Raw genomic sequence first — 25,974 nt, 5'->3', positions numbered from 1 at the left:
TCGGATGTAGAGTCACTCACCATATAAATGAGTTCCTTGTTGGATGTGGAGTGAGTTTGGATCATTTCAAGTGTAAAAAAACTTGAGAGTGTCAAGTTTCATTATCTCACCATTGATTTAATTTAATTTAATTTCTGTATTTATTATCTACACAAAAGTTAATGGTGGGATGGTAAAACTGGACACTCTCAAATTTTTTTACACTTGAGAGGATCCCAACACATGTGGAGTAGCTTTCAAAATAGATGAGTCACTTGTTGGATAATTGTTCTCGAATGATAGCTCAAGTGTAAGAACTAAAGACATAAGGGTTGAGTGAGATGAAGGGTTCCGGGTTCGAACCCGGAGAAGAGATTAATTTACTACTAACATTTGCCTATAAACCAAACACTCACCATTGAAGCTCGAATGCCAGCTGGCATTGTGACAAAAAAAAAACACTCAGTTCTCACGATCACGACTTAGCAGTGAACAGTTTCTGGAAGAGTCAACCTGTCCGTATCACGCCGTTACAGTGTAACAGTCCGTGAAGGGGAAGAGTGGCAGCGTCGTAATAACATTATCAAACAGAGGACACTCACGTAATTATCACTCATCAGCACATGCGGCCAAGCACGGCACTGCAAATTACAGCACCGAACCGAAACTCTAACTCTGTGTGAGAGAAGGAGTAGTGATAAAGAGAGAGAGAGAGAGAGAGACAAAGAGTGTGATTCACAAGAACAAGAAGAAAAAAGCTCCTTCAATTCCCGCAATTCCAATGCCTGCCACCACTTGAATTCTCTGCTCCTTTCCCGTAACTTCAACTTTGCCTTCACGTAAGTAAACACCACCACCATTTCACAAACCAAATCCCAAATCAAAATTATCAACGATTCTCCTGCATTTTTCTGAACCTGGTCATGGATTATTTCCCTTAATTTTTGCTTAATTAAAATATTTTTTTAATCCTGCATTCTAACATGCAGTTACTGTTTTTTTTGTTTTTCTTTAATTAAAAGTCACTTTAAAAAACATAGAATGATTTACTAGATTTTAATGTAGTTTAATTATAGATTTCTAGCTGAGAAGCATTTCTTCAGTTTCATGATTTTTTGTTTCAGTTTTTTTTTGTTATTTTGTTGACTGATTTTATTTGGTTTTGTTTTGCAGTCCCTCTGATTCTGAATATCCAAGATCCTGGACAATAATGCTGTCTCTGAAAAACATGTTCCAGAGAAATGCTTGATCTGGCCTGAAATCTTCCATTCTTAGGATTTTTCAGCTTTGTTTGGGAGGTAATTATATATTTTTTTAATTGTAATTTATTTTAATTTAATGATGAAATTGAGGATGAAAATTCATTTTTGGAAATTGATGTTTTGAGCTGATATAGTTTAATTTTGAGGTTTGATTTTTCAGGGAAAATGGCATCATGGGATCATATGGGGGATTTTGCAAATATAGCCCAGTTGACTGGGGTGGATGCTGTGAAGTTGATTGGGATGATTGTGAAAGCTGCAAGCACTGCAAGGATGCACAAGAAAAACTGCAGGCAATTTGCACAGCATTTGAAGTTGATTGGGAACTTGCTTGAGCAGCTCAAGATCTCTGAGCTCAAGAGGTACCCGGAGACCAGGGAACCGCTGGAGCAGCTGGAAGATGCTCTTAGGAGGTCTTATATGCTGGTGAATAGTTGTCAGGACCGGAGCTACCTTTATTTGATGGCTATGGGCTGGAACATTGTTTATCAGTTCAGGAAGGCGCAGAATGAAATTGACAGATACCTGCGTCTAGTTCCTCTCATTACTCTCGTCGACAATGCTCGAGTCAGGGTATATGTTCTTCTTCACTCTGCTCAATTATCTGCTATGTGCATTTTTTGGAATTCTACTATAATTGATTTTGAAGCTAAAATCAATTTGGATAGAAGCTTCTGAGTGCGAGAGTTGATTTTGAGAAAAAAGTAGCTTATGAAACATGCTAATATCTTTTTGTGAATGGTCTTTTCAGTGTTGACCAACAGGAAAAAAAAATAGAGTGAAAAGTTTGTGGTTTATGACTGATTGAATTGTTCGTTCGACGTTTTGGATACTACTGATCAACCAATTGGCATTTTACTCCAATTCTAACCTTGATTGTTTACATAGCCTTCTTTGTATAGAATATTCTGATTTTCTATATGCCCACTTTTGGTAGAAGATTTGGGCTACAGGAACTAAATTGTCCTGAACATGTTATCCAGCACATTTCACTTATTTGCTAGATAGAACAGAGTTTTTTCACTGAGTGGTTGGTTACTTGATTCTGCTACCGCGTTGAGATGTTAGTGCGGTGCATTGGAAGTTTGAAATCCTGGTTTGTCAAATTTAGTGCTCTATGCTGGTGAGGTGCATGTGCTGAATATTTGCAGTCAGCTAACCACATTAAGTGGTTTAGTTTGATACTAGATACAATTCAGAAAAAAAAAAGCTCGTATGCTTAAATGAGTGAAAAATTAGTTTCAAACATCTCTTTATAAGGATCCATTTATCTTAGGAACTTGTTCAAATTGCACTTAGCTGAATACTCTTTTTTGAAACTCGAAGTATTAAGATTCATATTCAAGTCACTCACCTAAGGAAATGGATCCTGTCTCTTCATTTTTTGCACAATTAACAAGTAAGCATTTAATATAAAATAGGATTCTACTTATAGTCCGGATTCACACAATTGATACGGTTTAGCTGCATCATTGCGATCCTTTAGATAGGGCTGTGTTCTGGTTTTACTTTTACATCAGTTTTTTTATCAGCAGCACTTCACAAACAGGAAGTAGCCCAAATTGTCTGCCACAGAGCAATAAATCACATCCTTGTTCCTTTTCATCATGTTTGTGAGTACGTGTCCGCGCGCGCAGGCATGTGAGAATGTTATAGAAATAGAAGTTGCGGCATTTTGTTTCTGAATTTTGCATATTTCCCAATATATTTGAGGACTTCAAACTGTGTTGCATTGTCACTTTAGTTGCAACATCTACATCTCTAAATTTGTCTAAATATGGTTGACAACTGGATTACTTTGGAATATACAGGAGAGACTTGAAGTTATTGAAATGGATCAACGTGAATACACATTGGATGATGATGACCAACAGGCACAGACAGTTATTTTAAAACCTGAACCTGACAAAGATGACACTGCAATGCTGAAGAAAACTCTTTCCTGTTCTTACCCCAATTGTTCTTTCACTGAAGCGCTCAAAAAAGAAAATGAAAAGCTTAAACTAGAACTACAACGGTCACAAGCAAATTTGGATATGAATCAGTGTGAAGTCATTCAACGTTTATTAGAAGTCACCGAAGTTGCATCTTATTCTGTTCCAGAGAAATGTTCATCTGAAAAAAGTCATAAGAAAGAGGAGTACAATTACTCTGACGCTAATGGTGAAAAGGTTCATTCATCTGATGAAAAATACCATGCAAAAGTTGACACTGTTTCACCATCGAGGTAGTATATTTCCCTCTTCCTCAATTTCAATGTGTTCTAGGTTCACTCGGGGGGATAACTAGTTGAGAAAAAATCAGAATATTTATGTGAATAATGAGCCATACAATTCTGACATCTAGGAAGATCCAAAGTTTACCCTTAGTTTTAACTATGATATTCCTGTTTCTTCCATCGGTTGGTAACATCAGCATGCAGTCCATACTTCATAATTGTTCTATTTTATAAATTTATCTGTTCTGCCATTTTGGTTACTAACTAAATTTGAACGAGTCTGATGCTTATATGCCTGACCTCAAACAGATTTTCTGTTTCACGAAAGGATCTGCAATCAAATGGAGGTTCATATCACCAGGAAGATTGGCACACTGATTTACTTGCTTGTTGTTCTGAACCTTCTCTTTGTATGTTCTCTCCTTTAGCTTTGTTTGGCTGTAATAGAATAGTATATTCACCTACGATGTTTATTACCTGTACTACATCTATAGCCTTACTAAAGGGAATGCCTTTCCTTGTGCATTTCCATTGTGTTAGTGGGACTAGCTTGTAACCCTTAATTACTTTACTAGGCATGATGCTCAGAACACAAGTCACATATCAGTATTACATGGTGCCATTATCTTGAGGTTTATTCTGCATCTTTTTATAAAGCTATCATATAGGTGCCATGGCTGTGTTGAGGTGGGAACCTTTCCTGTACAGGCATCAGGGATCTATTCAATTTAAAGATTAGTATAATGTAGCTATTGTTAGAAGTCCCACATTGGCTAGAGATAGAGCATAGATAGCCTTTATAAGGGTAGTGCAAACCTCAACTCTTGAGCTAGCTTTTGTGGTTGAGTATAGGCCTCCCAATTTCTAATATGGTATCAGAGCCTATCCTAGATCCATTTGTTGTTTGTTGTGGAGACTTCCCATATTCGGGGCACCCGTTGTTGTTGATCCCACGTTCCAGGTTGTTCAGTCCTGGACGTGAGGGGGTGTGTTAGAAGTCCCACATTGGCTAGAGATAGAGCATAGATAGCCTTTATAAGGGTAGTGCAAACCTCAACTCTTGAGCTAGCTTTTGTGGTTGAGTATAGGCCTCCCGATTTCTAATAGCTATGATTTTCTATCTTTTTGACCAAATTTCAATTGCCTCAAGTTGCCCACATTACATGTGTTTGTGGTCTGTAGATAAGTTAGATATTCTGTTCGACACTTGGTGGGATGAAAAAGACGCTACATGAGAATTAGGAAGAAAATTAGTAGATAGGATAGATGTGGCTTGCGTGATTTCATGGAATAAAATGAATGCATGTTGAATCAGGAAGTAGGATGAATTTATTTTTCTGTGAATCTTGAATGAGACTGGACGCTGGTACCTATTAGTGGTAATGGTGGAAGCTGTTTTTCTATTTGCTCTTACCTGACATGCTAAGTCATGCATGAATAGTTGTGAAGGGATAATCCCATTGAGCATAAAAATCCTTAAAAGAATTTTTTTAGTGAGGACAAGATGATCAGGAGTTCAGGACTTCAGAAGCTAAATATTACATTCTCATTTAATGGCAGAAAACCCAGAGAATATTACAAATAAAAATTAAATCAGCTAAGTAGAGCTTCCAGTTCCTCCATACTTCTCATTCCAAATATATATTTGACCTGCAGGTATGAAGACATTCTTCTATCCTTGTGGAACATTTTCAAAGATTGCTAGTGTTGCAAAAAACAGACCCATATGTAAGTTAGTTATAATGAATTGTGTTAGCATTAAAGTGATGAGTCTATATCTGAGTAGTGTTTCTTGCAAACAAAGGCAGAATTTATGTAAATCAAGTTGATATTGATATTAACATTATACTATCCCTTAGATTTGGTACCTTAGTAAATATCTTTAATATCTTGAGATTAACTTTTCTCTTTTTTATGTTCGGGAGACCAAGTGGAGTGATATGTCTTGAACTTACCAATAATGAAGATGTGATTTTCTGTGATTCAGACCCTTTCTATAACTTATGAGTTATTGTCAAGGGTTCTTTAAATTGCAAATACTTTTTGCTGCTTATAATGCTTACCTTCAATCTGATTATTTGAAACACTAAAAACATTATCAAGGTCCTGCTATTATGATTTCAGTTGTGTTTTTTCAGCCTCTGGCGAAGCATGTAATGAATTGATGGCATATTCATTAATTTTGTCTTGCTGTTGCTATACTTGCTGCGTAAGGAGAAAGCTTCGGAAGATGCTGAACATCACAGTAATGCTTCTTTCCTTCTCTACATAAATATGACTTCTCATCATCCTCTCTTTTTGTGCTTTGTATTTGTGGATTTTTAGATATTGTTAGGTTCAATTGAGGGTGCAGATCACATATAGAGCTTTCTCTGGTAGCATTCTTAATTGTGATATGTCTCAAGTATTCCTTTTTTTTCTGAGGGATGTATTCCTTCATCCAAACTTTTTTTGTAAGCATGTGATAGCAGTTGGCTGCCAGCTCATCAGTTTTATTAATCCTTTTTTAAGCAACTAATACCAACTCTTATTATTTCAAAGTAGATTCTATTTGTCCAATTTTCAAGGCAAGTTGAAAAAATATAGATAATGTATTTGCTGGTCTCACCAAATGTTTTACTACTATCAATTACTTCTATGCTAGGGCGGCTTTGTTGATGATTTTCTCTCTCATTTGATGTGTTGCTGCTGTGCCCTTGTGCAAGAATGGAGAGAAGTGGAGATCCGTGGGGCTAATGGTATGTTTTCCTATTGGGAATTTCCTCTTATTCAAATTACCATTTCGCCTTTCACGTGTCTCAATCTTGTCTTTCCTTTTCCCTGCAAAACCTGTTGAGTAGGATCTAGCCTGTTGTTCTTGTTGCAAATTTCTATTTTACTATGGCACTTGACTGAATGTGAATTAACTAGCGAGTTCCATTTGCTGAATGTGCTTTGGGGTGCCTTGAAAACTGGGAAAGTGGCATTGCAACACAAAAACAAACCCATACTAAATCATTCTTATCTTGTGATCAAATTGCATGCAAAAACGTTTAATGTTAAACCATTTTGCAGCTTCTGAGAAGACCAGAACAAGCCCTCCAACCTCCCAGTACATGGAATCTTAAGTAAGAAATGAGATTGTCATTTGGTTACTTAGAGATTCAAGGGTCCTTGAACTTGAAGAAATATTAAATAGAGGCTGTTGACTACTGGAATTCTTGAAGGAGGCAGGAACTATGTAGTTTGATTCTTACCGCACCTGGCCTTTATTTAACTATGTACAGTAATTTATTTCGCTGTACTCAGAAAAAAGTAGCTTCTAGATTTAGCTGGTGTATCATAAACTAATATTTTGTTTTCCTGGTTTAATATAGTTTGAGTTAATTTATTGGCATGTTTTGTCATGGATCTTTTTGTTGGACTTTCTCTAATTCATTAGACACAGTTTAACGAGCTCTAGGGTTTTCTGATTTGGGATGGAAGATATTGCTTGCGCAGGACATCCTCATTACTAACATCCATGTTTGTGAATTTTGTTCAATTGTTTTCTTGGGGAAGGAGTGAAACTTGTCCCTATTTCTGGGTTCCTTCCCTATTTCCTTAGGGCCCGTTTGGTGACCAGGATAGGATAGGACAGGATAATAATCATATCCTGTTGTTATTTGTTGTTTGTTGCACCAGCAGGATATGATAACACTATCCTGTCTTCTATCCTATCCTGTCAATCATGTGTAAAAGTTATCCTGAGGGGGGAGCTAGGATAGAGCAGGATAGGATACCAGTTTTATATTTTCTTTCAGTATCTTAACTCCAAATTAATTTATTTTAATATTATATAATTTATAATAATATTAATTAATAAATATAAAAATATTAATTTAACTAAAATAAAAAAATAAATAAAGTTATTATTCATAAATAGTAAAAATAGACTACTCACTTACAAATATTGATTTATTAATAATAATAGACTAATTTAATATTTTCATCTCCTATTATTTAAAAATTATTTATCTACTTATATAATAATTTAAATATAAAGTATTTTTGAAATAATAATATTTTTAATTTAGTTAATTTTTATTGTTTATCACGTGTCACAACTAAGTGAAAAACATTGATTACAAATATTGATTTTTTAATAGTAATAGATTAATTTTTTATTTTCATCTCATATTATTTAAAACTACTTATATAATAATTTATAATTCAAATATAAATTACTTTTCAAATAATAATATTCTTAATTTAGTTAACTTTTATTGTTAATTATCACGTGTCACAGCTAAGTGAAAATCAATCGGTTAACTGCATAATTTTATTTAAAATATAGGGTATCTTCAAAACAATAAAATAGGCTAATTAATAAAATTTAAATTAATTTTATTTATTTTAAAATATAGACTCATTCATGAAAATGTAAAGAAATTAAATTTAATAGAATGATCAATTTTAAATGTATTTTTTATTCAAATATAAATCTGATACATTTTTCCTTATCATATCCTGTCATTATCATGTGCACCTCAAACACAGGATATGATAAGAGTCTATCCTGCTCTTATCCTATCATGTTGATATCCTGTTCACATATCATATCCTATCATATCCTATCCTGACCACCAAACGGGCCCTTAGTGAACAAATCTCTTGATTGGTAGTTTGATAGTATTACCTTCTCTCTTGAGGATAGGAGATTTGAATGAATATTCGCATGTGTTCTCCCTAACATGCACCTTAGTGAACATGATATAAGTGCAGTTTCTGGGGTTTATCAAAAAAAAAAGTGCAGTTTCTGGGGTTAAATTGGAATTTATTGGTTGAAATTTATGTGTCTAGCGGAATTTAGTGTGTGGCCTACCAAATTAAGTGTGGAACCGTGTGATTTAGTACAAGGATGGAAACCAAAATCTCCATTTAGTTTAAGGACGACAAATATATTTAACCCGTGTTTCTATCTTTAGGGACGAGAAGGATTTTCGCTTCTGAGTGCTGTCTTGCATCTTCTTCATCTTCGGTGGGAAGTGGATTTGAGGGATATTTCGAGGGTAGTGGATAGCCTGGCTAAGGAGGCCTTGCAGACAAGCAGTTCATGCAAGAGTGGCCTTCCCCTCTAAGATGTGTTTGTAATCTGTTCAGACCATCGACCAAAACAAACAAAAAATCTGTTCAGACCATGGGATTTTGAGTAGTGTTTTGTTTTCCTTTGTTTTTTCTTTAATTGTTGTTAGATGGTGGTTGTTATTTTCCTTAAGCAACAAAAAAAGTTGACTAGGAACTGATGAGAGATCATTTTATTTTTTTGAAAATGATGAGAGATCATAAAGAAATACTAGTAATTGATAATGAATTATGTCTCGAAATTAAAAATTCATTTTTTTGGGCAGAATTTAAAATCATTTATGATATTTTATATGATTAAAGATTTAAATCATTAATAAAAATAAGTAAATAATTTATGATATTATTTCTCTTTTTGAAAGAATGATATTATTTCTTTAAACTTGGAGTATTATGAATAATTGATGGATAAGTTATTGATGTAAATATGTATCAAATCAATATTATAGGATAAATTTCAAAAGATTTCCTAGTTAACTACAAACTCTATAAAAATATTATCCTAATCTATCATACCATAAGGATGCATCTTTTTTTTTTTTTCAAAAATAAGGACGCATCTTATCCTAATCCTAATATATCATAACAAAATCGTATATCAATATAAAAAATAATACTGATAAACTATATTATAATAGAAATATCTTAACAAACTATATCATAATATTTAAAATTATATTTCAGTACAAATATTCGATGATTGTATTAATCGTTAGTCAAAGTTAAAATGTTGGAATGCACTCACTAATATTTAATTTTTTTTGGTAAAACTTAATAATGTAATATTTGATTAAGTATTGAAATTACTTCGAATATAATTATAATTATTTTTTGAAAACAATTTAATTATAATAAATAGTAATCCTAAAGTGAAAATTTTGAAAAAAAATTCAAATAACGCTACAAATGGTTAAGTAATAAAAATAAAATAAATTTTGGTAAAAATTATATCAAGTAATAAAATTATAAAAATTGACAACTATAAATGTATAGTAATTATTTTAAATTATTGGAAGTTAAATTTTTTTTTATATGAATTTTTTTAACTGTCACAATATGCTTTTGTGTGATGATTAATTTTTATCCTCAATTTTATATAATCTTCATAAACCTATATTATCTAAGTTAAACCTTGCCGGCTTTACATATATAATTTTTTTTAAAGAAGCACTATCACTTGAGGCTAAAAAAACTATACATTTAAGAATATTTCAAAAACTGTTTAATGTAAAACTACTCACATAAAATTTAAAAAATTATATATCAAAATTACATTTGATTGGATTGTACTTCACAACTACTAAAATTTTATTTCTCAATATATCATTCATTTTTTTTTATACATCAGAAAATAACTACAAGAACAGCGAAACTAAGGAACTACACATAAGCTCACAATAAAAGAGTTTCAAGCTCATAGTTAAGAACAACAAGGTCCAACCTACAAACAAGCTGGCCAACACCAGATTTAGCCAACCAAACAACAACATTATTGTACTCTCTCAAAATCGACTGAATGAAGGTCGATCAATCCCGCCTAAAAAGGGGCTTTGATATCCTCCAAAATGACTAAAAAAACACTCAAAATTCATATATTCAAACAATAATAATAACATTTTCACAATTTTAAGTTCTTTTACAATAAAAATTTGATATATGCCCAAGTTTCATTTGACAATCATAATATTTTAAAAGCAATGAGTATCTCATTCATATATTCAAACAGGGTTGTTAATAGCGCGCTATAGTGGCCTAATAGCGGTGAAGCGTGGCAGATCGATAATTGGCCACAACGTTGGAGACCTTACTTGTCGTAGTAGTGCCCAAAATCGCGTATGGAGCGGCGCAACTGCGATGCGAGGAAGAAAGAAAATATAAACCCTAAATTCAAAACAAAAACCTCAAATTGCTCCCAAATTTATACATTAGGTTAAGCTTTTTAATGGTATTTTGGTTTTTTTTTCTATTTAATGAAACACTACGTTTCATTCCCTAAAGCCTCTGCAATCAAAAACCCTACTCATTCGAGTGAAAATCCCCAAATTTAAACATTGGGTTAAACTTTATAAGGGCATTTTAGGGTTTTTTTTTCATTTATAACGAAACGTTGTGTTTCGTCCTTCTTCAACCTGAAGCCTCTGCAATCTCTTTCTTTTTCCTCGATGAAACACTGAGTTTCCTCCTTCTTCCTCCTCCTTTCTTCTTCTTCCTCCTTCTCTAGCATAACGACCATAGCGCTACACGTTGCTATAGCGTTTTTTGAACTTGCTGCTACGCAACGCTATCCGTCATTAACAACACTAATTCAAACTATTTTTTGCTCCATCGAAAAACTAACACTAATTCAAACTATATGAGTAATGATATTTACACAATGTTAAATTCTTTTAACGACAAAAATTGTCATTACACCCCAGCTTTATTTGACAATCATAATCTTTTAAAAGCAATGAATATCTGCCACATAGGAAACCCAAAAGACAATTCAATTTTAATTTTTGTTGCATCGGGAAGAAACCCACCAAGAGGCATTGTTTGGCAGTATATATAAACCCATCTCACTCGTGCTTATCGTTCACATCACACAATTATCCAACCAACAAAAAGTTAGGGTTAGGGATTTCACTTTTTCTATCTGCGAAAAGGGGGAAGAAGAAAGAACGAAATTCTCATTCTCATCCAAAATCCATCCAACCACCATGTCTTCAGCGAAGAAGATCACGCTCAAGAGTTCCGACGGCGAGGCCTTCGAGGTCGACGAGGCGGTGGCGCTCGAGTCACAGACGATCAAGCATATGGTTGAGGACGACTGCGCCGACAGCGGCATCCCTCTGCCCAACGTCACCAGCAAGATCTTGGCCAAGGTGATCGAGTATTGCAAGAAGCACGTTGAGGCTGCGAATCCCGATGAGAAACCCACCGAGGATGAGCTTAAGGCTTGGGATGCTGATTTCGTCAAGGTTGATCAGGCCACGCTGTTCGATCTCATCCTGGTTAGTTCTGATTTTCATTCTTCTTTAATTATTTTGATTCTGTTTCTGTTTAATCGATTATAGATTTGTCTTTGTTTGTTTTGTGATTATTTGGGGCTAGATTAGGGTTTCTGCGTCTGGGAATTTGTGTTCTTCCGCTTTGCTTCTCTGATTACTAATTGTGTTATGTGATTGTGCAATTCCGTGAATAATCGATGTTAAATAATCGATTCTGAGATTAATTGTTTGCAACTCACGAATTCATAGTTTGTTGTGAATATCTTGTCAATTATTGGGGTATTTGACTTTACCCTTTGAACTGAACAATCAATGATGAAATAATCGAAGTTGATTTTGCATTATATATAACGTGTCATGTAATGATGTTAAGTGCATGTAAAATTATCTATCAAGTAGAAGCACAACACTGTTGCCGCAAACTTCAAAAGTAGAAGATTCTGTGATTTGGTCAAACAAATCGGAGCTGTTGAATGAAGATGGGGTGAAAATTTTGACCTCATCAAATCGGAATCAAAACATGAACTCGTAACCTCAATTTCCAATCTTCATTTAGCGGCTATGGTTTGATGACTGCTGTATGTATTTATCTGTAACCATTATGTTGCCATCAAGCAATCTCCTTTGATTTATTGTTTGCAACTCATGAAGTTGTATTTGATTTTGAGAAGGTTTTTGTCAATAACCATTACAATATGCTTATTCTAGTTTATTCGCTGTGTTTGTTGTTCCTACTATGTAAGAAATTGAACAAAAAAAAAGGTATTTCTGCAATGGATTATTCCCTATTGCATTGTTCTATACTAGGGGCTAAGGCTGTTGAATTGAATAGTGGAATGACAAATTTCTTTTTTCAGGCTGCGAACTATTTGAACATCAAGAGCCTGTTGGACCTTACATGCCAGACTGTAGCTGACATGATCAAGGGGAAGACACCCGAGGAGATTCGCAAGACCTTTAACATCAAGAATGACTTCACCCCTGAGGAAGAGGAGGAAGTTCGTAGGGAAAACCAATGGGCATTTGAATGATTTTGTTAAAGCTTGAAAACTTATAAGTTAATATGTGTTATGTGGATCCATGCTATGTTTGTTTTTTGTTTTAATCAAAGGTCTGCATGTAGAGTATCTGTGCAATGAACCTCGTCTATCTTTTGGATTATTTCTGTTGACTATGTTCACTGGTCAGAACTATCTTCATGAACTTAATGAGCATTTTGAAATGTAAGTAATAGTGAATTATGAATTGACGAGGGGATGCGTTTATTCTGTCATGCGACTTATTTTGAATTCAATATATGGCAATCTTCTATTCTTCATGTTCTTCGTGGGTTGCAATTTCTGGGTTTATGCCCATTGCCATGAAAGTTAACTTCAGGATACTGATCTTGGAATGTTTACTTCACATTCTCATGTGGCATGATTGACATAGAGAGGAAGAGAGGATTCTAATCCGTGATATTGGGTATGCTGCAAAGCATTACTTTTCAGAAGCTTCGACCAAATTTTTAGTAAGCTTTTGGGTTACATTTCATATTAGTATTTAAATTTTTTTTATCTCATATTTTCTTTATTTTGATCCATCTTGAATTTAGGCTTTAGTTACATACGATTTTCTAAAATGATTATCTTGTTTTATCTTGTTCTTCCGGATATAAGTTAAGTTATGATAGAAGCAAGGGATCGTCAAATTTTATTTACATGGCACTGAATTATTGGTTTTAAGGTCTTACCTTGTCACCATCTCTCTCTTCTTCCTCCTTTCGTCTCTTTCACACTTCCACCTTCCTCACGCTATCATTGTCCACTGTATTCTCTGTGTTGCGTAAGGTTGTGTATCATTCAAGCTTCTTAAGTAAATTCAAAGGCTGGGTTTCTTCAAACATATTTAAATTAGTTTAGTGAACTTTTTTGTCCAGAAGCAAATATAGATTCAGCAAAACTGCACGATCAAATATCTGCCACCTTCAGAGGTAGAGCTGCTAGGATGTGCTAATCTTAAATCTTAAATCAAAACAAAACAAAAGTAGGTTTTGCAAATATGATGGTGTCTATTGTTTGGGTAAGAACTTGGCTAAGTAAGATATACAAGAGAAAATGGCGCCATTTGCTCCTATCAAGCGGCGCCTTTCTGTTTCAAAGTTATCTTAACCGCAAGACTAGGTGTTGTTTTACTTCTTAACCTGGTGTATCCACTCAACTTGCCATCTGCTTGTTTTTCAATGCTAACGTCTACCAAAACAACTTCCCCAAAAACACTCTTAGCATAAAGGATGGCAGCCACAACCCCCCTTCCAATGCCAATGATGGATCATGATCCTTTTATTTATCACGACACATGACAGAATCCAAATATGAAAGAGAGATGTAGTCCATGATATCAATATGAATATCTTAGAACTTTTGAAGATGTCTCATAGACTATATTAGTGAATAAGTTGAAGGAGCCTTGATGTTGGCCTTGATTTTTTTTCTCGACTATGGAGGTAGGCTAGTTTTGTGGACGGTCAACAAGCTTGAGATCACCCATTGTAACTAACTCCAAACACATTCTGCGGGGTCTCCTTGATTCTGTTCTATTGTTAATTGGAACGTTGAAGACAATGTCATAGTAATGCAGTGTTGCAAATGCCTCAGCATAAACGGGGTCACTGAATCCAGTTGATCTCTACCCATCGTAAACTCTCCACTAGCACGTTTGAGATCATCTTTAACATCGTCTTCCACCTCAAATTGGCCCATACCCTTCCAGCTCTTCAAATGGTAAAAATCAATACAATCACAAGGTTGTGCATTAGGTATTTGAGCTTTTGCTTTAATTTTCGTCGTCTCAACTTCGAGTTAGTTCTTCATCTTGTCCTCGCACTATGTTTTCAGGCACAAGATAGAAGACCTCCTTTCGATTCTAAGATCATGTGTGCAATGGAGAAGATTTTTTTGATACATCGGAAAGATAAATTGCACCTGACAGGAATCGATCCCTGGACCTCTCCCTACCCAACCAATATGTCCCCCAACTCCTACCACTTAAGCTATTCTACGGGGACGTGCAATGGAGAAGATGAATTAAAATAATAATATTAAGTAAAAAATAAAGTCATAGAATTAAATATTCAAAAAGGAAAAGTGTGAAAGTCATACTAAAAATAATTAAAACAGTAAAAGTTTTTTAATATTAATTTTTTAAAAGAGAGATTTTATTAAGTAATAATTTTTTCTTAAGTGTTAGAGATAAAGATAAAAATATATAATGAGTTGTAATGTACGCTACTTCAATTAACTAGTGAAAATAAGTTATAAGCCAGTGATATAAACTCCTCTATATCAAAGATTTCTATTTTGGTGAATCAGCATATAAGAACCAGACAAATAGGCTAATACACACATTTTAAGAGTGTGTTAGAGTAAACAACTTAATTAAGCGTCAATAAGCGCTTATTCATAAGTTAATTTGAAAAACTTACAAGTTAAAAATAAGTTATAGATAAGTGTAAAGCTCTTATCCATATGTTAATCTAAATTGCTTATGAAGGAAACCTGAAAACAATTTATATGTCTCTCATAATCTATTTACATAAGCTCTTTCAATTTCGAAACACTTGCACCTAAATCTAGCACAAGTGATGGCTGAACTAAACAAGATTACGGGAACATAAGGTTGGGTAAATACATATGGCAAAAAGCGTTATTGTTTATCTGATAAAGTTTGAGAAGAACTCAAAATAACTTACATGTTAGAATATAAGCTGCTTGTGAAGGTAAGCTCAAAACAATTTATACGCAAGTCATGAGCTACTTTCAATAGTTTACCCAAACACTTGCATAAGTATATATAAGATAAGTTGGAGTAAGTACTTCCAAACGCTGCATTAAACTCAACTCTAAGTTAATCACTCAATACAAAAAATGGGATTTCTGATCCGTATGCCTGACCCAAGAAAAACTTGCACCTATATTAAAACTCAGATACTCCAAGGTTACGGGGTGGTTGCTGACCAACAAAAATGAAGACTGCTTACAAAAAAATGTGAACTAAATTCTTAACCTATGTTTAAGGTTTTATCAGCCATCCTCGTCTTCACTACTACTACTAATCCAGCTACTATTATTCTCTTTATGGCACACTGATGACTGACCTGAATCAACACTTGGCATCCTGAATCTACGAGCTAGTTCATCCATCATCATGTTTACAGCTTCAATCCCTTCATGTCGTTTCTCGGAAACTTTGAAATTGTGAACTATATATTTCAGGTCCACAAGACTGCTTCCAGGTATTATCCCTAATCTTCTTTCCTTCATCAATTTTTGCACTGTAGAAACATTCTCCCATTGAGCAGCCACGGCATAAATGATCAGCAGAAACTGGTAACAGGCGAGGTTCTTAGGATACATGTCGACAAGAAGTTTAGCAAATTGTTCCCCCAAGTACACATCTCTCCTGAAACGACACAAAGCAAGCAAATTTGCCCATAGCATTGACTCTCGTGACATATCCCCATCAAATTTTGCCATGTTCCGCAGACACTTTTCTGCCTCATCAACAAGCCCTGCATTTGCAAGCAGATTAGCCATGCACCATAAATGAGCAAAATTGGGCTTCAAACCAAATACGTCAGTCATTTGTTTGAAGTAAGACCTGCCCTCAGCCAACAACTCTGCCCTAGCACAGGCACAAAGTATCCCAATGAAGGTTACTTCATCAGGTTGTAACCTTACCACACCTCTATCTGCACATGGACTCTCATCAATCTCAACTTCCCCTTTCACCTTGTCCATCCCAACCATTTCATCAAACAGGCTCAGTCCATCTTCAGGACTCCCATGAATGCAATGCCCCAAGATCATTGCATTCCACGACACCAAATTCCGGTTTGTCATTCTTTCAAACACTCTAGTCGCCAACTCCACCCTCCTGCATTTACAATACATATCTATCAAAGCCGTATCGAGAATCAAACTTGACCTCGAAAACATCCTGATTATGCTCCCATGAACTGATCTTCCTTCCTTCAGCCTAGCCGACCTCCCACAAGCCGTGACCACACATACCATAGTCGTAGCATTGCCTTTCAATCCTACACTCCCCATTTCCCGGAACAACTTCAACGCATAACCAGGGTTCCTCGCCTTCGAAAACCCACTAATCATAATATTCCAAGTGACCAAATTCTTATCAGGCATTACATCAAACAGTGCGTGTGCACTACTTAAGTCACCAGCCTCCAAATACCCATCAACCATTGAATTCCACGAAGCCAAATCCCGGGCCAACATGCTGTCAAAGAGCACCCTAGCAACCTGAACATCCCCACAATCCGCATACATATGAATCAAAGAATTCTGCACCGGCAACACAGAGTCAAACCCATTCTTGATTACCTGAGCGTGACACTTCCGCCCAGAAACAATGCAACCCGTGTTACCGCAAGAGCCAATGAGCGGCACGAAGGTGTAGCTATTGGGAAAGAAGCGAAACCTCAGAGAGCGAAAGTAGAAAACCTGAGCTAAGTGGGGGTCATGGCTTTTGCAATAAGCGCTTATCACCGTGTTGACGCAGAAAGTATCCAAGGGATTGTTGAAGTAGCGGAAGATCAAAAGGGTGAAATCGACGCCGCATAGATTGGAAGCGCGGCTGAGAAGGGTTCGTGCCAAGAAGGGTATACGGGCAAGAGTTGTGGTGATGAGAAGGGCTTGGATTTGAAGGAGGTGGCGAGGGGTTTGGCAAGAGGATTGAAGAAGCGTTTGGAAGTGGTGTCGGGTGAAGGGTGGTGGTTTTCCGTCGGTTTCAGAAGGAGGAGGAGGAGTGGTGTTAGGGAGAGTGTGAGTGACGGTGGTGGTGGTGGTGGGGCGGGGATGAAGGGTGGTTCGGAAGGGAAGGAGTTGACGGGTGGAGACTCTGGCCATTCATTTGGAGGTTGTGTTCGACGAAGTGATGAGCTCCGGCGCTTAATCGCCATTGACGAACATGCTCTCTCTCTGTTTGAGTTTCCTGAGCGAGCACACCCTAGTGTTTAAGTCCAAATGTAAAATTACTGGGCGTTAATCTAGGCTTAATTTTAAAATAATTTCAACCTAATTTTTAAATAAAAGGATTAGTTCCATTTAAGGTACTATCTTTTTTTTTTTTGAAATTATTTAAGGTACTATCTTAGTTTAGAGTACATGTGATTTCATTCCTTTTAGTTTTTTTTTCGTGTTAATCAAATCTATTTACTTTGAAAAATTATGCACAAGCTACATGTCAAACACAAATACGTTGTCGATTATGTATAACAACGATCAGTCATATTGATATTGACAAATAGGTAATTTTACCACTGGTTGTCACCACCAACATTACTTGACATCTTCAATATCAAGACACTTCTTTCTCCAAAACTCAATGACTCTCTACCTAAAGGGAAGCAACATCGCTCACAGGAGACGCCACAAACATACTCCAGTCTCCATGTACATTGTTAGATCAGCATCGTCGAGCCCCTAGAGGGAAACAGTCCAATGGTCTCTTGAATTCTTTATTGTACCTTGAACTCACATCCCACGCAACTCAAACCTCATATACTCAATATACTCAACAAGCTAAAGACGATGCTATAGGTGCCCACTAGGGTGGGCGAGTTTTTTTTTTGGTCCACCGGTGCACCACATTTAAGCACCGTTAGATTAAAGAATATTCTAAGAATCTTTAATTGAACGGTTAGGATTGAATGGATGGTAAAAGGACAAAAATGTAATATTCTTTATCTTATTAATTAAAAAAAATACATAATTTCTAATTTTATCTTTTATCTTTCATGAATTAAAGCACCGGTCATCTTCATCTTCTCCATCTTCTTGTGATTTCAATCCAAACTTAGTTAGTAGGTGCTTTTCAAATCATGCAATCTAGTAAGTTTATTGCTGATTTGGTTAGAGAGGTTCCTGCGTGAAATTTTAAACATGACACATTGGGTGGGGCAATTAAAATGAAAACAAAAAAATCTGAAGAAAACAAAACACGCTCACAGGAAAGAAAGAAGCATAGGGAAAACAAAACAAAGGAGATTATCGAGCTTCTTGGAGATTAACTCGCTTTTCACCGTTTTCGAACAATTTATCGAAACCCTTTAGGGATGGGTTCCAATTTTAGGACCAAATTTCACTGTTTTCCCAATTTCTCACTTTTGTTTCTGCGCATACACACTGAAACATCACAAATACAGCAAGCCAACACAGCCCTAGATCTGAATATCAGAGAACAACATGAGCATGAGCATGGAGTAAATATAAATCAGAGAAACCCTAAACCCAAATCGCGAGATCTGGGTTCCAATTCGAAGCTTCTGGGTTAATCTTGGAGCTCACGTCATGTGCAAAACATAGGGGATCAGGGAGATGAAGAAGAAAGGCCATGGTGGTGGTGATTTGCTAGAAGAATATGAGAAAGGAAGGTCATGGTGGCGGTGATTTTCCAAAAAAAGAAGAAGAAGCGTGAAGAAGATTGAGATAAAGAGAGAGGGATGCGTGAGTGAGGAGAGAGAGAGAGTGGTTTTAGGAATTGATTTTTTTTATATATTTTCCCTTTTGTAAATTACTAATATAACCATGGTCCACGGGTAGACCAAAATGGAAATGGTCCACCCTAGTGGGCACCCATGTTATATCTATCTTCTTCTTGTTCAACACTCACTCCTAACTTGTCCCTTATGGTTAGCTCAAGTAGTAAGGGTTATGGGACACAAAGGATGGGGAGGAGAAGGTCCAGGGTTCGAATCTTAGAAGAGAAATTTGAAGGGATTTTCTAACTTACTAACAACTAACCACTAACATTTGCCTATCAAAGCTAAATGATTGAAATTGTACTCTCATTCTTACGGGATCGCTTGTTTATCACTAGACCAACACTCTGTTGGTATAAAATATAGTTTTAAGATAGTATTAAGAAAATGATAGAAGGTTATTTTTTTTAGAAATTGCTTAAAATAACTTCTCATAATAATTGTAAAAAAATATTTTCTTGTACTTAACAAAATTCTAGTTAAAAATTAATCTAATATTACTTATATACTAGTGAAATTCTTAAAAACAATTAAAAAAAAGAAACAAAAAAGGTAGAACACGAGGTAAGAAGATTGAAGGAAGAAAGCATAATTGGATTCAGATGAAATGGTGAGAGTAAGCAACCAGCTTCTGCAAAATGCACGAACACTGGTATCCGATTTCCTCGTTTGCCCTCTCTCCAAACAGCCCTTGAGGTATCTTCTCTGCTCTCTCAATTTGATCAATCATCACTATTATTTTCGTTATTTTCACTCCAAATTGCCCTCTTTTTTTTGTATAGGTACTGTGAGGAATCAAATTCCCTAATCAGTGATGCCATCGGCGTTTCCTTTCCGGTCAGTTCTAACTCCTTCTTCCCATTCGCTTCTCTTCAACTTTCAATTTCTATTCTTCTTGTTTTAGCCTCTGTGTTTAGATTCTAGGGTTTGAGGTTTCTGCTATTTTAACCTGTTGTCAATATGCACTTCAAAAATGGTTGCTTTTGTTGCAGTAGATAAATGGGTGTTCAACAGGTTTTGGATCTTTCACTTGCAATTGCCAATTTCCCTGTTTCATTTGATTCTCTAGGTTGTTAGTAATGTAGTTTAGTTGCTTTGATGAATTTATAATTGAGTACTGCTTTTATGAGTTTTTGGTTTGTTCTTTCTATACACTTCTTTTGGGGTTGGGGAGGGTGTTTTGTTTTCAATTTATAAATTGTGAAGGATTATAAATTGTTGATGCCAATGAATGTAAACTTTCTTTGCAAAGAAAAATGTAAATAATGTGCGTGTAGTTATAGTGATGACTTATGTTTCAATTTTCTTTTTACATGTTAGGTGAAAAATGGGGTACCTTGCTTGATTCCGAAAGATGGGACGATACTTGAGGATGAAGATGAATCAAAACCTGATAATGATACCAATTTATCTGCAGTGAGTGAAGATAATCAAGGAAGAAGTTCTTAAGATGAACTGTAAGACGTTTGATGTTTGGATTTAGTTTCACAATGTCGTTGTTGTCTTTCTAAGCGTTTCCTCATGTATCTTTTTTCACATGATGATCAAATTATCTGTGAACCTGCTGTTGGTAGAATGTTGTATGATTAAGAAGTTACCCTCTGAGAATAATTTTTTAACAAATAAATCTTTTGATATTTCACTTCCTATTCATTGTTTAAGTATTTCATCCAAGGTGAGCTAGTTGATTTGTATCTCTTAGTCTTAGACTTCTCAGTTCTCTCTTTAACTTTATGAGCCATCGGAAATTTAGCAGCTATACACAATTTGGTAGAATAAGATAATTTTATTTCCAATTAAAAGTGCAGAGATACTAACTTCTATTGAAGAGATAAGGTCTTCGTGTATTGCTGAAAGAGCCTTTTGAACCTTGATCCATGTTGCTGAGTGCTGACAGTCAAGCTAAATGCCCTTTTGTGACCTGATGCATGGAAACTTTAATAATTTCAACTTTTTGTTTGACATTTATTTAATCATATGTGGTGGTCACTGATGTATACACATGAAGAAAAGAAAACCATAGAAGATTAATAGACAAGATTGCTTTTCTTGAACTTGAAAACAACAGTCTGCCTCGAAGGAGTTTGGTGGCTTGAGTTGTCTTTTACCATTAGCCAACCTCCCCTCCCCTTAAAAACGAAAAAAACTTGTTTTTATTTTAAGTTTTTAACATTAAATTCTCCTGTGACTTTGAGAATTTTCAATTTGCACTATTTCATTTTCCATCCCGGGAGATATTCTTTTTTAAGGTAAAATCAACTGATAACATTAAGCAAGAATAAGTTCATTACAATGGATTGACCAAATCTGAAAAGGAACACTCCCTAACCAAACTACAGGAAGTACGACATCTTCTGGAATCTGGATTATCTGCTATAGCTGCGAGCCTGAGGGATATTGTTAATATTCTCATGTTTCACACTTTCTGCAGGTCTGTTTTGCTTGTATATCTGTTCTTGAGGACTCTTGTTTCTTGTACTACTTTGCCTTTACAAACTACATCGCCCAATCCCCTGTTTTGTCCAAGCTTATATTGAAAAGTGGTGTAATTGTGAGTTTTTTCTTGTTAGTATGACATGATGCATTAGATGTTCCATATGGTAAGGTTATAAATTTAGCCTGTTAGTTTTCAACATGGAGCATTCTCAAGGTATGTTTGAGAGCCACAGCAAAATGATTGCTTCTGTTTAGAGAAACTGAACTGAAAAATACAAATACAGGTTCAAGTGCAATATGTTTAAAATTTAGAGTAAATCAATCTCTATGGAATGAAAAACCGCCATGTTTCTGCCGTGCTGGTTCGTGCGAGAAAAGTGCCTTGCAAAGTAGCATTTTCATAGTCCAAATTGTGTGGTGAATATATCACGATGTAGCATGCACACTTGCCTTGTTGCGTAAATGGTGCATCCGCTCTATATTGTTAGACAATGGTTTCTGTGACACTCAGATGACAGACAAATTATGACAGTTTGAAACCGACACAAGATTGCAGAGTTAAAAAAAACACAGATTTGTGGGGTTTTGGGACTATGTGTCCAAATAGCGGGAGCGGCTCCTTACTAATACTAGCAACACTAACCCTTCAAGAAGGTTTATCATTGTCCAATTAATTTTCCAAGTTAGCTCGTGATTCACAAAACAATTCAAATCACTGTAGAATCAACACATCCGCAATGAATCGTGCAGATTCATCATTCATTCCTTAGTGGGGACAGCGTGAAGAATAATAAAGACAATAGTCATTGACCAGGACAAGTTGAAACATTTCAACACGAATGTCCCAGCTATATATGAATAATACCTTCATATAAAATATCTCAATTGAGGTTGTTAAGATAAGTAGATAACGACATCTTCCTAGATCGATGGCCATTCGTACTTCATCAAAAGAACAAGAACACTAATGACAATGATGACTTGAAAGTATAATCAAGCACAAGAGTACATAACACTAGGAACTATAGAGGAATGAGGTATCTATCTAGGTCAAGGGTAACACTCTGTGTTGGTGTAACCGCTTTTGTGTTTGGACGCTAGAAACTTTCACACAAACCTCATCTAACCAATCTTTCAAACCAAGCAAAACAACCAACCATGACTAAATAAGAACCGTAACTGTGACAAATGAGTCACATTAGTTGCATCTCTACTTCATATCAAGGGTCTAATAGAGAGAAGCATGCCCCTCATCGAATCAAATGTCTCTCAAAGGCTTGGTATCACTTGTCTTCGACTTAGTGGGTCTAGCAGAAGTACCAAGGAACAATAATGATGCATCCAATTTCATGGAGAAGAGTGGGGGACATGGTTGGTGTTGCGTGTGCTTGTCGAGGCTAAAAGACAGAGATGAAATCCGAGTCCTTCCTTGCTTGCACGAGTTCCATAAGATTTGTGTGAACAGATGGCTTAAGGGTCATCACAAAACATGTCCATTGTGTCGTTTCTCAATGGGCGCTGCTGAGGAGAAGTCTCATCGTGCTGAAATGTTCACTGATGAGATGGTAATTTGGTTTTCTTCTTTCCATATAGCTGGTATGTAAATGTAATGATCTCCATTTCACCACACCAGAACCTTGCTTGCTTTGCTTTTGAGTTTTTGTTGTTGCTGCAAGGCTCATGTATCTGATTCTAAGCAAGCCTAAACGAATTGTGCTTGTCTATATATCAAAGTTTAATATTGCACCCTCACCCATTTAAAGAAAATGTAACAACAAAAAAATGACATGATCATAACTTTCACTTCCACAACATCTGAGTACGATTCAATGTCTAGTTTTTCATCTTTCATTACTTTATCCTCGTTAGGTGAATCTTTTCAGCCCCTAAACTCCCATGAGCTAGTAAGTGCATGTTTGGAAATTCTCAATTAATTGATTCTAAAATAAAATCAATTATTTGAATTAATTTTTGTGACTAATGTTTGATTATTCAAATTGATTCTGAATAAAAGAAACTAATTTGAATGAGTTAGCACTCTTGGCTTGTTGATAAATCTTGGGCTACCAAGTAAACATGTAATGTGAATATTTGGGCTTTGTTCTTCTTTCTCTAAGTTTTTGGGCTGTGTTTTATAGCTTGCTGGCCTTTTACAAATGGATCCCTTTTACCAAAAGAAAAAAGAAAAAAAATGTTGACCAAAAGAAAGCGAAAAGAAAAAAAGTTCCATTGCCGGGAATCGAACCCGGGTCTCCTGGGTGAAAGCCAGATATCCTAACCGCTGGACGACAATGGATTTGTTGAATACCTAAGCCGAATGTATATATATATATATATATATATATAATTTTCACTTCCAGGATATAACCTACATTGCTCCGTAACCATTGAAAATAAAAGAGAATAGTAGTACTCTTTAGTTCTTGTTTTTACCGTACTAATGGCTAAATTGTAAATTTAAAAGTGTTTATAAGGGAGAAAACATAATTAAAGGTATGAAACTCTTCACCTTTAAAGGGGTACAAAATAAATTGCCTAAAACTATTTAGCTAAATTGAAAGTTAATCCTTGTTTATAAATTTTTAGTTTGGTTGTTGTAATTTTACCAAATGTAACATAGCAGTAGATAAATGGAAGTATAAATATTTGATAGGAATCACTCTCATACACCAACTTTTGTAACGGTTTTAGTGTTATGCGGTATAGAGCCTAAAAAAGAAACTAATATTAAAGAAAACTAGATTGATCAATAATTAGTCATATACCTTGTATGCAAGGACACTTGACTCTGTGGATTGAAGGGTTTGTTGCTTACCACGACACACCGAGGAATTCAGATAACGCACATGGCGATAGTAAAATGTTAATTAATTGTGTTCCTTACAAATATGTTTGTGTCTCAATCAATATATTTTCACAACCAACCGTGATACTAATTTCTCGATCCGTGGCCAACGCACTAAACAATAAAGGGCTGACCAATGAGTTTTGCTCATTCATAAAAGTAGGATGTTACAATTTATTGTTTGAGAGATGAGTGTCGACCGTTTGGTTATTCCTAAAAATTCATTATGTTTTGGTTTTACTTATATGTAACATTTGAAATTTAGGGCGTGGAGTTATTTTATCTACATTTTGTTTATCTTGCAACACAATTAAGAGAAAATAAAAATTAACTTTATTTTCAAAGAACATAAGTTCACGCAACTTATGGTCTTAGAAAGATAGATTTAGCCTCAATAATTGAGAGCTTGTGAACCGTAACATGTTACTTAGGTCAAGGGTGTAGAATTTGAGCGTAGCAGATTTGGATGACCTCTTCATCACAAGTCATGTCTTTACTATTGACCTCTTCATCACAAATGATTGTTTACTTAATCATTCTATCTTGGAATAGTTCAAAGCATACTACCTCCATACTCAACACCTATTACCACTTGGGGGAACTGCCTACATGAAAATAGATTGACTTTTGAAATTTTATCTTGTTTTTAACTTAATGTCCGTGAGTTCACCACGAGAACTAATTTCCTTCTAAATTATGTGGGTTTAGATTTTTATTAAACTCAGACATACATCAATGTTAAAGCTAATGTGCTAAATTTTTTCTTATCTGTTCCGGATATCAAATATCAAAGTTAACATGACAAATTATAATTTCTATATTTAGTGTATTAAAATATATGAAATTTTATTTGCGTTAAAAAACACACTAAATAACTACTCCCTCAGTTCATAATCTTTTGTTGTTTAAGGTTATGCACATTGTTTAAGAGTGCAATTATTAATATATTTGTTGACATAAACACTCTTATTTAATGTTGAGTTAAAGTAAAGAAAGAGAATGATAGTTATTGGTTAAAAAACTTTTTATGATTTTAATTGGTGAAAATAAAATAAGAGATGATAAGTAAAAGATATAATATTAAATAAAGGTATACATTACATGGAATAAATTGAGAAAAAATGCATTGAGTTTGTAAAAAACAAAAGTTTTAAAATTTAAACCAAAAGTTTAAACAACAAAAAATCAGGAATGAAGGGAGTAACAAAATTAGCTCACTTTAATTATTGTTCTTTTTTCCTTTTTCTCTTTCACGAAAAAAGAGATGATTACTCAGTACTCACTACTGGCCATTGCGATAATTGGGGAAAGAACAAAACGTCCTTTCTAATAAAATCCCTCCAGATTAAAGAGAGGCTCCCCTTTAAAGTCGCACTCTTGACCATAGTTATAAAACTCGGCTCGAACCGGCCGGTTCGACCGGTTGAACCGGGAACCGGACCCTAGACCGGTTCGAGCCGAGCATTAGATCGGCCATGCAAGCCGCCCGGTGTGAACCGGTCAACTCGGCCGGTTTTTATGATTAAACCGGAGACTCGGCCGGTCTCGGTTGAACCGGCCTTTTTTTTTAACAGAGCACCTTTTTTTTTCTTAGAACGGGC

At 35.3% G+C, this 25,974-nt stretch overlaps 4 protein-coding genes and 1 non-coding gene across 5 annotated transcripts; 3 read left to right on the top strand and 2 right to left on the bottom strand.

Moving 5' to 3' along the window:
- Positions 1 to 628: 628 nt before the first annotated feature.
- LOC130740606 (cell number regulator 13-like) lies at positions 629 to 6,829 on the top strand. Its single transcript, XM_057593266.1, has 9 exons — positions 629 to 818; positions 1,153 to 1,277; positions 1,402 to 1,814; positions 3,053 to 3,468; positions 3,769 to 3,869; positions 5,116 to 5,187; positions 5,598 to 5,704; positions 6,104 to 6,197; positions 6,514 to 6,829. Exons 3-9 carry the CDS (start codon positions 1,407 to 1,409, stop codon positions 6,564 to 6,566), a joined length of 1,251 nt encoding a protein of 416 aa, XP_057449249.1. The 5' UTR covers positions 629 to 818; positions 1,153 to 1,277; positions 1,402 to 1,406; the 3' UTR covers positions 6,567 to 6,829.
- A 4,300-nt stretch (positions 6,830 to 11,129) lies between these two features.
- On the top strand, positions 11,130 to 12,820 carry LOC130740605 (SKP1-like protein 1A). The gene is made up of 2 exons (XM_057593265.1): positions 11,130 to 11,555; positions 12,410 to 12,820. Exons 1-2 carry the CDS (start codon positions 11,262 to 11,264, stop codon positions 12,581 to 12,583), a joined length of 468 nt encoding a protein of 155 aa, XP_057449248.1. The 5' UTR covers positions 11,130 to 11,261; the 3' UTR covers positions 12,584 to 12,820.
- A 2,404-nt stretch (positions 12,821 to 15,224) lies between these two features.
- Positions 15,225 to 17,598, bottom strand: LOC130740604 (pentatricopeptide repeat-containing protein At3g51320-like). The gene has a single exon (XM_057593264.1). It carries the CDS (start codon positions 17,456 to 17,458, stop codon positions 15,614 to 15,616), a length of 1,845 nt encoding a protein of 614 aa, XP_057449247.1. The 5' UTR covers positions 17,459 to 17,598; the 3' UTR covers positions 15,225 to 15,613.
- A 2,032-nt stretch (positions 17,599 to 19,630) lies between these two features.
- LOC130740603 (uncharacterized) lies at positions 19,631 to 20,739 on the top strand. The gene is made up of 3 exons (XM_057593262.1): positions 19,631 to 19,788; positions 19,875 to 19,929; positions 20,413 to 20,739. Exons 1-3 carry the CDS (start codon positions 19,700 to 19,702, stop codon positions 20,539 to 20,541), a joined length of 273 nt encoding a protein of 90 aa, XP_057449245.1. The 5' UTR covers positions 19,631 to 19,699; the 3' UTR covers positions 20,542 to 20,739.
- Positions 20,740 to 23,752: 3,013 nt separating this feature from the next.
- TRNAE-UUC (transfer RNA glutamic acid (anticodon UUC)) lies at positions 23,753 to 23,824 on the bottom strand. The gene has a single exon. It is a non-coding gene; the product is annotated as a tRNA-Glu (tRNA).
- Positions 23,825 to 25,974: the final 2,150 nt, after the last annotated feature.

This window comes from Lotus japonicus, chromosome 2, assembly GCF_012489685.1.
Source record: "Lotus japonicus ecotype B-129 chromosome 2, LjGifu_v1.2".
Taxonomy (NCBI): domain Eukaryota; kingdom Viridiplantae; phylum Streptophyta; class Magnoliopsida; order Fabales; family Fabaceae; genus Lotus; species Lotus japonicus.
Note: the sequence above shows the minus strand (reverse complement) of the source record. Positions and strands in the feature narration are given on the sequence as shown.